The sequence below is a fragment of the Pygocentrus nattereri genome, chromosome 15, assembly GCF_015220715.1.
Source record: "Pygocentrus nattereri isolate fPygNat1 chromosome 15, fPygNat1.pri, whole genome shotgun sequence".
In the NCBI taxonomy this organism is placed as follows: domain Eukaryota; kingdom Metazoa; phylum Chordata; class Actinopteri; order Characiformes; family Serrasalmidae; genus Pygocentrus; species Pygocentrus nattereri.
The window spans coordinates 27,637,906-27,654,397 of NC_051225.1; the positions used below are offsets into that span (position 1 = coordinate 27,637,906).

Genomic DNA, 16,492 nt, shown 5'->3' on the forward strand with positions numbered 1-16,492 from the left:
AAGTTAAATTTACTTTCAGACTTAATTCTCTTTTGGGTATGTATACTTTTGTAAGTATACTGTGTTTATTAAACCCCATACAGTGACTGCATCTCTAAACACAGCGGGCTGTTACTGAGGTAAAATAGTTAACCGATACAAGTTACAGGCAGAATTAACATAAACAAGTGTTATCTAACACTTTCCAAATATTCCAGCAAAGCAAATACATGCTGCTAAATGAAAAGACCCCCCACAGGCTTTGACAGTAACAGCTCGCTCACTGGAATTAAAGAGCCACTTACTTTATTCTGAATATGGCTGTCAGCCAAGAGCAGAAACCCTGCAGGAACAGCAGATAGAATTATCAATTATAAACATGCACACAGGAAGTTATAAACATGCACACAGGAAGTTATAAACATGCACACAGGAAGTTATAAACATGCACACAGACACACACAGACACACACAGACACACAGCAAACTGATATACACTCATACCACCATTCACAAGGCTGGAATCACAGCCCTATTGCTATTTATAATGAAGTTAATAGATCATTTAATAATAAATATAGACTGAGATGTTACAATCTATTATAAAGAATAAATTAGAATAAACCAAACATACCCAAGAAGCCATTTTAAAGTGTCATGGTCAACAGTGGTATTCAGTTATATTCAAATATAACTGATTAAATGACAACTATGTACAAAGCACTTTATACACACATATGCAACAAAATGTTTTTATATTTTTCAAAAACACAAATTCTACACAGCACCAAGTTATATTAAAATTTAGTTACTGGCCTTGCACACAAGCATCATACAACAATTTAGTGAGATGAGAGGTTAGAAATTGTGTCTGTATGTGTTTGTGTGTGTGTATGTGTGTGTGTGTGTGTGTGTGTGTGTGTGTGTGTGTTAGGGACTTGTGTACTGGTATACTACCCAAGGCTAAATGATCTGGGGGAAAATATCTAATTGCAATATTTCCGGCCAATATTGTGAATTTAAGATGTGCTAGAGTATGTGGGTATTTTGCTGCGTCTGACTGCGTCTCCACAGACACATAACAAGCTCTGTGTTTTTAGGTTACATTTTCACACCTCCAAATTTAAAACGTTGCAAAACATTGGTGATAAAATATAATGTACATCTACCATTAAAATCACAGCTCCTGGGATTTAAAAATTGCACTCTTTTGAATCGCTTTTTTAGATAAAAATGAATAAATCTTTCAGCCTTAATACTACAGTATTGTCAATACTGTGATACAGCTGAAAGTGCCACACCCCAAATAGCCCTGCTCAAAATACAAATTTAACTTAAGAGCTAAAAACAATTCTTATCTAAACTCTTTTAGAAACAACAACAACACTACCACAAAAAATGTTTTTATAGTTCTGCTGGCACTCTTACGGGATTTTCAATAATATGCTAGCACTAACATTGATGAACATTTTCTGGACCTTCTAGATTAAACACATCTAAAGAATTAAAAAAAAAAAAAAAAAAAAAAAAAAAAAAAACAAAGGTTAGACTACAGCTTATATTCAAAGTCAGAGACCAAGACTTACCAGAAGGCCTAGAGTCATATTTTTCTCTCAAAACTGATCTCACTTATTGTAAATCAAAACATGATTGTCCCACTGACACTGCCTATTTATGTTGTTAGTTCATCTAATGTGTAAGATCTTTAGCTCAGCTTGAAGTTCGAACCAATGGGAGACCCAGCTTGGCTGTATCTACGTAGATACCACAGAGGAAAAAAAAATCTTGATTGGATAAATTTTCCTTTTGGGAATTAAAGATTTTAACCCATTTGATTCCATCCAAAACATAACATGGCAATAAAAGTATTATTATACCAACAGTGTAATGTAGTATAACGATACAATTAAATAAAAAATAAGCAACTTCTCTGAAGGCTTAGAAGTGACTGAAGGCTCCTCAAGGAGCACTTCATATTGTTATTGTGGTATAAATTAGAGTTCATGTCATCCACCTAGCTGTATGTGTGTTTGTGTGAGAGTAGGAGGAAGAGAGAGAAGGAGAGGACATTTCTGAGCCAGGATTAATTCCTGCAGGACGAGAGGAGTGTAGAAGATCTGTTCTGACCACCTAAGGCCCTGCCGCAGAAGCAGGATTAGTGACTTCATGACCGGCCACACTGTCGTCATGATCACGCCCCAAACGTCACCATTCTCTCCTGAAACGCCACACCGAGCTTTATCCACTTGCAATCTGTGCCACAGTTACTCAGCACTTAAAGCTGCATGGGAAACTGGTGGTTTATGCTTTGGGGACTGAAAGTGCATATTCAGTTTTAATGGTCAGAAGGTCTGTTTCTCTTTTTCTCTGCAGCGCCGAGAGATGTTTCTGCTCAAGGTCATCAGCAGTACGGAAAGTGCCTGATCATCATCTGTGTGGTTTATGCAGGGAGCTAAACTAGAGGGCAGGAGACTGGACCCAATAAGAGTACTACATCATATATAAAGCTCAGGTATGGCCAGTGTACCGTAGAAGAATCAATAGATAACAGAGGACTTGGAGAAAGAGTGAGTGAATGAGCGCACTGAGGCAGAACAGTTTGTCTGATGAAAATCCTCTGCACAGGTGCAAAAGAGTGCAGCCAGAAATAAGTGTCTAAACCTGACTACATTCATATTCAGTCCCATATATTTAAATTTTAGGCCCAATTAAGTGCAAATCCCATCTATGTTGCAATATTGAAGCATAATTCAGTTGTAGAGAACTGAAGAGAAACTTACGGACATTTATTTTTACAGCGGTAACGATAGGAACCAGGCTTCACGATGTCTACAATACACATGCAGCCATTTTAATCTGTACCGAGAATGACCAGCAAACCTACACGTGCCTTCTGAGTTAAATGTTAAATGGTGCAAATCATTTTTGGGAGCTACTGTTCCTTACAAAGCCCTTCATGCTAGGCCTTAGCTGGGATCGATATAGCAAAAGTTAAGGCAGATGGTATTCATTAAAGGAGCTGTTGGAATTCATAATATTAACTTGCTGATTAATAGTTTGAAAAATGCCAGTGAACTGTGCTGAATAAATACAAAGACAAAAAGTCAAGTGACATTTTTTCTGGTCAATCTCAGGAAAGCAAAACTTCAGTTCTTGTTCTGGTCCATGATGTTTTGTCTAGTTTTTACTTTTTTGTGTTAATTTATAAGAAGAAGAAGAAAAAAAAAAAGATTCCAAGACTGCAGGATTGGTTTAGAACTAAACATTTGTTGTTGTTGGTGATGGACGATTGGCATCTCATCTCTAGAAAAGTTGAGTTCTAAAATAAATCTTAAAATTCCAGGCTTATTACTTACTAAGGCTTCTTGTTCAGTAACTACAGGAACATCAATGCAAACTGGCTGAGCTATTCTTAGGTTATAGAAGTGTACTTTCAGGAGGCTCGAGAGGTGAGGGGCACCAGTTTCCCAGCTCTATGCTGCTCTGCTTCAGTCTCTCTCTCCCTTTTGACTTCCTCACTATCAAACCACTTCAAAGCAGAAAATCCTCATACTCCATTGTATACAAACTAACTGTAAACAGAAGAGTATCAACACAACAATTTATATGGAAAACAACACACTTTATGTCAAAACCTTAAGGCAAATGCATTGTAAAACAATGTAGACAATGTATACATAACCATTTAATGCAAAAGGTTTGTTATGTAACTTTTAGAGGCAATAAAGGCATTCAGACATCTAGTTCATCACCACTGCTGAGAATAACTAAACTCTAACGACACAAGCTCCATGAGGCAGGAGGTGGTGGGAGGAGGGTGCTAAAGGAGAGAGGAGAAATAATGATGGAAAGGTGCCTTACATTGTCTCGCTGTTCAAAATCCACCGAGCTGGAGACGGAGGTGAGACGCTCATAACGATCCGGAGTTTCTGAATGCAATGCTGAAGCCACACTGAAGGAGACAGACAGAAAAAAAACAAACAAACAAAAAAAAAAAACATTAAAATGCAAGGAAAGAATGAAAGAAAGAAAGGAAGGAAAGGAAGGAAGGAAGGAAAGAAAGGAAGGGAGGAAGGAAAGAAGGAAAGCAAAGGAAGGAAGGAAAGCACAGAAAGGAAAGGAAAGAAAGGAAAGAACGGAAGGAAAGCAAAGGAAGGAAGGAAAGAACAGAAGGAAGGAAAGAACAGAAGGAAGGAAAGAACAGAAGGAAGGAAAGAACAGAAGGAAGGAAGGAAGGAAGGGAAGTAGGAAGGAAGGAAAGGAAAGGAAAGAAGGAAAGGAAAGAAAGTCAATCAATATAGCCAGTCAGTATTATGACAGTGTTTCACAGATGTGACAGTCTCAAGATCGTGGTTGTCTCTGGCTGTTGCTGAGCTCTGAAATGGACTGAGGAGACTGCACTGTTCAATGTTTAATGCTCAGATACGCAGCTGTCTGCATTGTAATGCAAATCTGGGTCAAACTGACTTAAGATGAGAGGAGAATGAAGTATTTACACTCTGGAGGAACAGCATGCACATGTATTATTTCTTTATGCTTTTAAAAAGGCAGTGCAGGCTCCACAGTCAACATTTCATGCAGTTTGCAGCAAGTTTAGATGAAACATGGAAACACAGACAGACATACACACACAGTCCCTCTCTGAAGGTTCCTTCCATCGGGTCAGGCTGACACAATAGCTTCGCTGACCACATAAACCAGCCGTGTGCAGGTCCATCTAACTGAGTGACACGCTCATTAGTCCAGCTGCAGGGAATCGACACACGCATGTTCTCTCCCATCTCTGCCTCCTCTAACGTGGAGCCCTCATGTTTTTCAAATGAACGACTAACTTTCCTGCCTTAATGACAGTAAAAAAGATTTAGAATTCCGTGTTTTCTGGTACAAACACTTAGACGTGCACCATGCATTATGGATTCTTAAGTAAGATTCAGACTTCCATCATAAATCTGCAAATCAGATTGGGCCATGTCAAAATAATAAGGTTGCTGATTGATTGTGTGAAGCTAAACACGGCTGATTACGAATGTGTACTCCTAGGAGCAACTAGACTGAACGAATGGAAATTGGCATGTGATGTAAAACGTGCCATTTAAGAGATACTTTTTTGATCCCACAACCGGGGAAATTCCACCTCCGCATTTAACCCATCCGTGAAGTGAAACACCACATACACACTAGTGAACACACACACTAGGCGGCAGTGAGCACACTTGCCCGGAGTGGTGGGCCCTATCCACGGCGCCCGGGAGAAATTGGGGGTTAGGTGTCTTGCTCAAGGACACCTCAGTCATGGACTGTCGGCCCTGGGGATCGAACTGGCAACCTTCCGGTCACAGGGCCAGATCCCCAACCTCCAGCCCACGACTGCCCCAAAAGCAATGTAAATTATGTAAGCAATATAAAACACATGGTAACACTATTTTAAGTGGTCCTTTGAAGATGATTAATAAACTCTTAACAGATTATTAGTAACTCATCAACAACATATCAGGAGGTGAGGTAGCAGTAATGAAGCATGTGAAAAAATTTAATAAACTGAGTTCAATATCTTGAAAATGTCCTGTTGAAACATTACATACATTAAGTTAATGTACTGTTGATATATTACATGAAGCAGACTTAATATGTTGCTTACATAAAGCATAACCTAACCTTCCCCAACCCAAAACCTAACCCTAACCTCTAACCCTCAACCAAAACCTACTCTTACAAAGCCTCGGCACTCCCAAAGGTTTATTACATACTTCTATAACCTAAGAATAGCTCAGCCAGTTTGCACTGAAGTCACTGTAGTTACTGAGCAATAAGCTTAGTATGTAATAATTCTGGGATTTTGACGGTTTAAACTCCAGTTACAGAATGGTGTCTACAGCAGCTTGTTAAGGATGCTGAGATGGTCTGTATTAAACCTATTATGTGTTCAGAGACCTCTCAAGTTAACATCTACAGATATGAAGTAAAGTCTCTTTATTATCTACTGAATGTTTTCACTGCAGCTACATCACCATGTTGAGTGTTTATTTCATTTAAAAAGGTCCACTTGAAATAAAGCATCACCAAACACATAAGGCAAGAACGCTAAAAGGCTGTTGCTTATTTTTCATTTTCCCCCTCACTCCAAATGCAGTTGATCAGCCATGACACGTTTAGCACTAGAGGTTAATGCAGCAAACCAGTAAATGAAGCCACCAATTAGCAACCAGGCAAAGTGTAGGCCAAAATCTCTGACACTATGACATTACAACATTAACAAAAGTATGCCACACAGCTGAAAACAGTGTAGCACCCATCATGAGGCTTGAATGTTGTTAATTTATTCCCACCAATTGGTGGAAAGCTCCAGTGGAAAACGATGAAACGGAACATGTCTCTGCTGATGAACTACATTTGGAGTAAAGGGGGAAACTACTTAGATCTGATCTTTCAATAAACTATTACATTTTCTCATAAAGTCAAGGATTTTAAACGTTAAAGGTTGCTGTTGAAATCTTGCTTTAGAGGAAGAAGCAGCCTGGAACAAACCTCTGACTTGGTGGAGGCATCTGAATCATCCGGATAGCCCAGCAGAATGCTGTAGTGAGGCCTGCTGAGCTGTTATAATGGACAGCATGCCTTACAGGCAACTACTCTTAATATAACAATCTGATTTAGCCTGTTAGGTCAATGATGGAGCAGACAATGGAGACAGTGTTTCATTCTGAGCTATAACCAGAAACACTCGTCTCTGTCTACGTGCATATGCATGTGTATATGTGTGAGTGTGAAATGGGGGCAGGTTGGTTTGTGTGCGTGGAAGTCACGTTTGACATCTGCTACAAGACATTTGTATATGTGAACTGTGCTATCCCATGACAGGCTATCAGCTAACATTTCACAATGGAGAGAAATCACATAATAAACACCAAGTAGGGTAAATAATATTTAGAGCTAGTTCTAGGGAATCAACCATTTGGGAACACATTTAAACAGGGGCTCACAGAGGCTCTTGCTGGTCGTTTACCTGCGTACAGGCTCATAGTTACCCCTTTCTTTTCTCCTACTGTAGTCGTTTAGGACAAACATCACACACACACACATGCAGACAAGCAGGACAAGAGACATGTAAGTTAGGAGGTCCTTTGGAAAGCAGAGGGTCAGTCCAACATACATTTGTCCCAAGTTTTACATACACAGTATTGCGCAAATCCATCCCTCGTTTATTTAATCTCCAGTCAAAATAACCATCAAGTAGATGTTATTCATATTTCAGGAGATGTTTTTTAAAGATTACATACAAGATAATCAATCCACTTGCATGAGTCAAAGGAAAAGAAGTGCAAAAACAGGAGTTTCTAAAATTGGAGTTCAAAAAGTTAAAGGATAAAGAGAGTATGTGACTTGAAACTAAATCAAGCTCCACTCTAGCTTCAGAGCTGAAAAATCCAGAGGAGAAGCACCTCTGGATTTTTCAGCTCTGAAGCTAGAGTGGAGCTTGATTTAGTCCATCCTTCCACTGTGGCAAGACAACAGTGAGTCTGGAAGTTGTCAAGAAGGCCTTACCGAGAAGAGACAACTGGCAGAAACAGAAAAAAATGCAAACTTAAAGAATAAAGCTGCTGGTGTTCTCAGAACTATGGAACTATGGAAAAATGCAACCAACTTCTAAGACTGAACTTTGGAATTGTGGGAAAATATGCCTGTAGATTTCTTTGAAAAACTGCATTCAAATCTCTTAAAAAATGAAAGTTGTAATAAAAGCACATATTCAAATGAAAAGTACTGAAAAATCTGATATGATATATTTACTTGTTAGATGTTTTGACTGGAAATAAAATAAATGAAAGCATCACCTTCCATATGTATTGCATATGCATCCATACATAACAATTCCATATGCATTATATGCAAGTGTCTATTAGAATCTAAGCCCATTATTGACCTTGAAATGCTTTTGTTCTTTCAGCTTTAATAAAATTAAACTTAATTTTGTAAAACCATGTTACATTGTACTATTTTGTGGTCCTCACGTGTTATTTAATGCTGCGTTTCCTTTGATTTTCCTTTTTAAAAAAATAAATAAATTAAAAAAAAACTGTCAGGACATTTTTGGCAAACACACATGTACATACACATATATTATTAGAGGTGAGGAATACATACAGCAATGCAAGTATAAACACACATATGCACAAACTAGCAATCTGAGGCACCAGTGGTGAGTTAGGAAAGATTAAAAGATGAAGCTTTCAGTGAATCTGGAGCAGATATGAACCCAACGCTCCCAAATCCACTCATAATACACACATAAAGCCTACAGGAAGAAGAAAGGGGTCCCTTCATCAGTTAGCAGAGGAAAAGCAGCCCAGGAGATTAGAAAACAGAACCTCTCAGATAAGCGTGAACAACATGAAGAAAACATACTATTCCTGCTCCTCCAAGCCGAGGATTCGCTTCTTCTGTCTTGGGAGAAACGAAACAAAGAGGGAGTCAAAAAATGAGCTTGACAATGAATCCACACTGACTGGATGTCTTTAAACTACAAGAACATCACCTGAGGAAGAAGGTGGGTTAGATTAGTAGAGTATATGTTCCATAGGCACTGAACTGTAAAAGACATGACACCACCACGATCCTGTTTCAGAAGGCATGAAACGTACATGTAGAGTCAAATGCGATAGCTCAGGTGCCCCAGACCAAAACCGTTTTGTCGACTTTCCAAGTGAAATTCAGTTAACACATGCTCAGAGTTTGGAACATTTTAATACACAACCACTGTTTATTTGCTAAATTTAACATAGTGGAAAAAAATAAATGGGCTGTGCAAATGTTACAGCCCATTTTATGTTTCAGGTTTTAGAAATAGAAAACTGGCACTTAAATTTGTCCCTTGTACAAAATGTGTTGTATTATTGGTCATGTATTTTAACTATAAATCATCTGGGATGACCTGGGATTGACATGTAGTACAAACACCAAGTTATGCTACTAGGGGTACAATAATGCATTGATCCTGGAAATTCAAGTGCATCGATTTGGAAATGTTATGATAGATTATAATAATATTCAACAAAAGTATAAGCTATTTTCTGGCCACAATAAGAATTTGAAAAGAATGAAAAAAAAAAAGCTTACTGTTTTTACTGTCTATATTCTACTACTATGCAGTTCTTCCAGTCATATAATCCAATCAAAATGTGGTAAGGTTTTCCCATTTTCTGATGCACTGAATCATTCCCGCCATCAGCCACTACCCAACATCTTTCCACATCGGAACCATTTGCAGTAAAGTGCCTATGCGTCAGGCTAGTGGCATAAGAGAGGGAGCCTTTAAGAGGCACGGCAGAGATGTGGTGGGTATGCTACACATTCCGCACATGCTGCACCCCTTATCATAATCCTCGGCCAAGGGAACAAGGAAAGTAAGTACTCTTATGGCCTTCCTATAGAAACAGATTTCTGAACATGAGGCTACACACCTCCTGCGCCCTTCATGTACAGCACACAGGATGGCTGCCGCTGTAAAGATTACTCACAGGGTAAACGGGAAACGGCCAGTACAAATATCCAAATCAAAACATGGCCTAACATCCTGAAAGGTCATCATCAGGTGGTAAAAAGTAGTGATACACCGGTTGGTCGATAAAATCGATTGACCTCAAGGTCCCACAAGTTTATCACTGACGCATCAATTTTGCTTTAAAAGTTGCTGTATGCTTGTCTAATATTATAATGAACATATAACTGCAACATGCTCATTTGGGAAGATTTTACTAGACTTGCACACTGCTCTTTCAAGAGGCTTTTAAGTTGGCAGTCTCTAGATGCTGCTCAGTTTATTATACAGCATTAGAAAATAGATTAATACAGTTTCTAATTTCTGAGAGTTGTGTTTGTGCATTGAGTATTTCACAATGGCTTCACACATATAACCGCACACTAGGGCTGGGCGATTCATCGAAAAGTAATTGAAACAGTCTTGCCCATTTCGGCCATTAAGATTTTTTTTTTTTATTCCGTTAATCCTTCCCACTACTCTATGTTTTTTCCATGTACTGTCCCCTCAAAAACTTACTATTGTGTGTGTAGTCATGTGACTCCGCCATGTCCACTCTGTGACGTGGAAGCTGAGGCTACGTTCACACAGCAGGTAAAAGTGGACCAAATATGATTTTCTCACAGAATCTAATCTTTTTTTATTTGGCTGTTCACAATATATTTTAAACGTGAGCTATATGTGACGTCGGTCTGAACATATCAGCTCCTAAACTGACCAGCATGCACAAAAGAACAACACGTCACGTTGCTTCACGTGGCTCATCCAGAGATAAACAATCATAACTATGAGCGGTCTTTTAACTTTGCTTCCAGACTCGTAACCGTTCTTTGACACCGCAGCCTTGCTCTCCTACAGCTACATTCAGCCATTTCTTTTGAAATCTCTTCAAAGACAGAGGTGTTTTGAATAAGTCTCTACAGAAATATCACCCTAAATGTTTATTAGGTCTCAGCAGTGTGAAATTACGACAAATGTCGAGTCGGATTCACATAAGAAGTCCCATGAATTCCAATCTGGCTTTTGAAATGACCAAAATAATCATTAACATAATAATAAAAAAATAAAATAAAATAATCATTCAATTAATCGTGATATTGATATAAGGTCATATCGCCCACCACTACTGTATACATCAACTCAATTCTGTATTAATGGACCAAGACATCGAAAACCATTGACATGTCGGAATAATCAATGACCATGCCTACTAGGTACAATGTAAGCTAGCATGTGAACTACATACCACACAGATAGATTAACATGGCATTACTGACCACAAAAAAATAAACTGGTCTGCTTCATTAGGCAGATATTATCTGACAAGAAAACCCTCCAAACAAGATGTACGTCATGGTGCGGAAGTATGTGGACATCTGACCATCACACCTACTTGAGCTTAATGGACGTCCTATTCCAAAACCATGAATTGTCATTACTACAGAACCACACTGGTTTATAACAGTAAAAATGCTTGATATTTGATATTATTCACTTCGGTAAAATAAGCTACGTTTTTCCTTTGCATCTTAATAAAAAAGTAACAATTAAGTTATACTAGAACATTTGACAAGCAAACAAGGGAGAAATTCTCCTTTTCTGATCCTACTTGACACCCCTGCAGCCTACTGTTGATGAACAACATTATCTGGTGGGAGAACCTTTTTTTTTTTTGCAAATATAAACCAAAATAAAATTAGTATTTTTTAACATCTACAAAATTTTTGTTTATTTTGCTTTGGGTTGTGCCTAACAACAGCCCTTGCCAGTGCAAAAACTACTGTAATGTACAGCATTGTTAGGAAAAACTTATTTTATAGTCTTTTATAGGTTTATTGTTTTATCACAGACTGAACTAATAAACTTGCGTACAAAACAAAGCATGTAAAATGCATCCAAACCTAACCTTTAGCACTGGCATTAACCATGTGGCGTGATAAACCAGCTCTTACAGCTGATGCTGAGCATGCAGGCAAGATCCTGTATCAGCAACAGTCTGTCAGCAGTCATCAGTAAACACAGAGCCAACCTGATTAAACTTCTCTCGATTCCTAGGACAAACACACTCCAATCAGCATCCATCACCAGCCCACATACATCTCTAAATTGGCCCCGTTAGGCCGTTTAAAGGCCTTGGGGTGCAGACTCTCCCTGTATGAACTAATGCAAGCTTTTCTACTCTCCGCTGGAGGAAGTGGGAGAGAGGGAGTGTGTAAAGGGCAGCAGAAAATGCAGCCTGTGGGACACTCCACAATCTCACGTGAAGAAACTCTCTCTCACTTCCCCTCTAACACATCATAGTCACATGCAGACAGGGACAAGTCTGTTAGACCAGCTATGCTATGCCATAATTGTTGAGTTATTATTGCTGTTTTACAACACATTCAGTTTTCATGTTGAAAAACAAAAGAAAAAATGCATTGCATTGTTATTACTACAAAAAAAGTTTTTCATTTAAAAAGTGCTTTTTGTTGTAGCTTCAATAGAATTTATTTACCACTCTTAATTATCTTCTAACATTTTTTGTATGTAAATCAGAGTTTACATAAACCTCATCATGAAAACATTTCTTTGGAGTGAACACAGTTTCACTATTTTTTTTTAAGTGAGAGCAACAGCAGCTGCATGTTCCAACCAATAAATATATCATATATAAAGCCAATTCAGCTCCAAAACATCTGGGCTTCAGCCTGGGCTACTAGGGATGGTTTGAGGGGTTAAACTGAGAAAACAAGTTTACAGGGTTACTTACTTTATTGCATTACTGTATTGCATTTATTGCATTCAGGCTGCTTTCCACTGCACTTTAACCTAAAACAGGCCTGATGTCATGATCATTACAACACCCCTACAAACTATCCTCTTAGGTTTTAGTTCTTTGTGCAATCAAATTAAACATTTAATTCAGGAGATTTTGCTGCTGGTAGATTTTATTTAGTAACCACTGTGGAAGCCCGTTTAAATACATCTTACAAAACCAACATGGCTTTAGTTTGATGGCCAACAACGCACATGTTTCTGTGATGCAGTGAAATTTTTTCTGAGATAGTATGAAAACCTTTGAGTCATTCACTGCCATGACAAAGGGAAAAAACCTAAGTCTCTACTAGTGGTTCTAAATTAAACTGAGACTTGCAATGCAAGCTATGCAAGTTACTGGCTGCTAGTAGGCAGGTTTGGCCAGTTTGTGGCTGGGCTTTGTGCAATGTTAAATAGCATTCATATTGAAATGTTCACACAATGTAGAAGACAGCTGTGTTCGCAAAGTGTGATTAAAAAGAAGAAAAAGACTTTGATATACAGAAATTTCCTTGAAAACACAATCAAACGACCCACCCAATTAACACTGAATCTTCAGCAAAAGGTTTCAAAGCCACTAACCACCTACGAGGAAGCTCTGTTTTAAAAATATGTTGCAGTTATGTAACTGTGCGCAGCTCTGGCTCGGCTTTATTTCAGGGCGTATCAATAAGCCAAAAGCAGTCGACGCGCTGCAAAACGATATGATGCGGAAAGCAGGGGTGGATATTCCTGGCACTGTGAAAGAAAGAGAAAGAGAAAGAGAGAGAGAGATTGCACGGGAGCTAGAAATAGTCGTGAACAGTCACACTGTGCAGGACAAGCAGGAATTCTGGGAGTGCAGTAAATATGCAAGCAGCATCATGAAACAGATTGCTTTATGGAACAGATGGCATTGATGATAGCGGCTTAATTCGCTGCCCCTCCCTGCCAAATTGGTGTCAGGGAAACGCACTGGAGCTTCTTTGGTGTTGTTATTTCTGCCTGGAGAATTAAGATGACGGGGTAAAAGGGGAAGGAAAATCAAAGAGAAAAAAAAAAAGAGAAAAAAAAAGTGTGTGGGGGACAGGAGACAGAGGCGCAACACATCCCTCCACAAGGCTATTTTTCTCCCCCTCAAACGATTTTGGTTAGAAAGGGTCCTGCCTCAGAAGCTAATGCAGAACATGACTGCAGCTAAACAGCATTTTCCACTTTCAGCCCCGAGGCTCCAGCATTACTTTTCCATTAAACTGAAAATGATCAACACCTTTGTTTTGACAACCATGAACGAGGCAGTGAATAAGACACAATATTCTTAGCTTATCTGAAGAGAAGATCAGCCCACACAAGCAAAAGCGGCCTAACATGCAATACTATTGTGACATTCTGTCAGGGTGTCGTGGCACAGGCATCGTAAAGCATGTTTCAGCCCTCATCTCTTCAGGACCTCATCCTGACGCTTCATAATAGAGATGTATACACAGTTTCAAAGTTTCATTGGCAACTTTCATAGATTCCACCATTTTTCATCTATAAAGTTGTTATTTCGTAGCTACTGCTGGGAGGTTTAGAGAGTTTTAGACAAAACACTGAAGATACAATGTAAATAGCGGATAACTCACTTACATAAATCAGAAGACACATCCTTCCCCATGTTTAGACTGAGCTCTCCTTGAATACTCTTACATACTTAACACAATCATCAGATTCATCCACTCAGGGAAGGGTGCTATGAACTGCAAATGTTCTTCCACATGTGTGCAATTACACATTTCCACCAGAGAGGTCTCCAAATCCCCAAATAATACATAATATACCTTGAACATCGTAGCCTATACCGCACCACTAGCTACTGGCTCAGGTTACTGTATGAGATTTTAGAGATACATGATGATATCGGTTTGAAATATTCTGACACATAATAACACACATAACGTACTCCAGAGCAGCAGAATTTGTAGGTGATGCTGAGCCACTGTGCTAGAATATCTGAAATCTATTCATTTCAATCCATTTGTGACCCTGCAGAAATAAATACTGTGTAATATTTCCATTGAAAATATATAAGAAATCCATTAGATATCAGTATGAGCCCAGAATTCAGCGCATTTTAACCAACTGATTTTAAATTACACAACACAAATATTATGGCTCAGTACAGACACTACATTTCCCAAAGTGCCCCATCATCTTTCCTGTGAACATGTTCAGCTGCCCTGAAATCAGACAGATATCTATTCAAATATGAAGCTAGCAGCTGAATACGGAAATCTGGAAGTACTTAACAGCCACAGAACAGCCAGAGTAATGTTCGCTTAACCTCATGTAACCAACCAAAAATTTATATTACCCCTAATCAAAGCCATTAGTTAAGACAGTAACTGTTATGCAGTGTAATTGAATTTAATGCATCAAGAACAATGCAATTTATTGAAATAAATAAATAAAAAGGTGACTTTTCAATTGGTTGGAATATTTAGTCAAAAAAGACGCAGCTTTCTTTTTCATGCGTTTTTGATTGTTCTGCCACTTGTGACTGGCAAGCAAGAGGTTGGGCTGTGTCCCAGCACAACCAGCAGTCTAGAAGTAACCCTTTATTTTCACGATATACATGCTAAAATTGTATGCAAAAGTTTGGGCAGTCTGGGTCAATGACGTTTATCATAACAGGTTGACCCTTCACAAACAAACATTTCAAATTAAAAAGTCTGAATTAGGTAGGTCTCATTAAGCTGTATGGAACTTCTGACAATAACCGATAATGCTGAACTAACCTCACAACAGCATACTGAGGAAGGTCGACTGCTCTGCTGGTCACTAGTCATGATTCCCGAAAAAAAAATCCAACATAGCCCAAAACTAATCACAAGGCCTTTCATGAGAAAAAAAAAAAAAGACTTTAATGATGCAGTAATTCTGTCAGTATTACCATGTGGATCACATTATCAACTGAAAAGCCTATGGTTAAAGAGCAAAACTGCAGCTAACTGCTTGCTCCAGTTCCGATGAGTGAATGTTAGGCCTCCTACGCCACTGCAGACGTCCTGGGTAAACAAACATCGACAACATCGGGCCAGATAAATTGTGCTGATGCTGGTCATTACCAGAGCGAGTGTGAATTCTCACTAGGATAAAACAGGCTTCAGAAAATCCCTAACGTTTACCTTTCTGCGCACGTCTGTGTCTGTTTACATCTCAGAACATTAATGTGACAAATGCATCATAACCGCAGCCTCCTGAGGAAGTCCTGCTCCGCCTGACAGACGACTTTTACAGAAGAACAAACACATTTCCGATGTCACAAGGTATTTTAAACTAGTTTTACTGGTCTCAGGGCCTTCGATGAGACAGCTGGGCCCCATTACAAAATGAAAGGGGGGGGGGGGGGGGGGGGGGTGTTGGCAGACAATATTTCCTTTCGCACCTCAACTTCCTCGCTCATCTCCCTCACAACATATCAGTAACACCACAATGCAGCACTGCTGCATCACACATTCCACAAACAAAGGGAGAGTAAAAAGAACACATACAATTAACCAGAAAGGGCATGGATTAAGCTTAGGCCTGGCAATGTCAATGATGATTCAGCACTGAAAACGCCTTTTATAATGGGTTTAAACTGTGTCTGGAAAGGCAAGTCAAAAAGAATGAGGTCTGTGGCAATATGGGCAGTTGTATGCAAAAGTCTAGGTACCCCTGGTCAACATGCATGTTTTCTAAGACAAAATAATTTACACCTCCTCTACAGAGAACAGACTTCTACACATTTTAATGCACACCTACTTTTTTATTTAATATTGCTGAATTTAACATGTTGTGAAAAAAAAAACAAAAAAACAAAAACAAAAAAAACAATAAAATAAGTTGTGGCCTGGGCAAAGGTTTTGGCATATTTTAAATTATTTTACTTTTTCCTCCAATCTGTTACACTCACAGAAATTGTGCATATTGTCATATTTAAGCTTGTTCTCAGAGGAGCATTTGTTCTTATTTTCAAACAGATAAATCAACAATATACACAATTTGACTAGCACAGGACTTTTACACAGGACTGTAGATGAAAATTACAAAGTTCCTTCCCCCCCCTCTACAAAAAAATCCTTGATCCCCTTCATACAGAGAGAAAAAACACTTAATTTTGCCATCTAATTTACTTTTCATTAAGTAAGACAATCTCATAGGCCCTATTTAGTTAAT

General features: G+C 38.7%; 1 protein-coding gene across 2 annotated transcripts in view; it reads right to left on the reverse strand.

The window, feature by feature from the left end:
* The window catches only part of LOC108442067 (CSC1-like protein 2), a 63,399-nt gene that overhangs the window by 22,499 nt on the left and 24,408 nt on the right, over window positions 1-16,492 (reverse strand). The window contains exons 4-6 of one of the 2 annotated variants that reach the window (XM_017721918.2): window positions 8,383-8,421; window positions 3,841-3,931; window positions 285-322 (exon numbers count right to left, since the gene is read on the reverse strand). In XM_017721918.2, the coding sequence (XP_017577407.1) occupies window positions 285-322; window positions 3,841-3,931; window positions 8,383-8,421 (168 nt within the window). The remainder of the gene's footprint in view (window positions 1-284; window positions 323-3,840; window positions 3,932-8,382; window positions 8,422-16,492) is intronic. The other variant, XM_017721919.2, reaches the window with a different exon arrangement.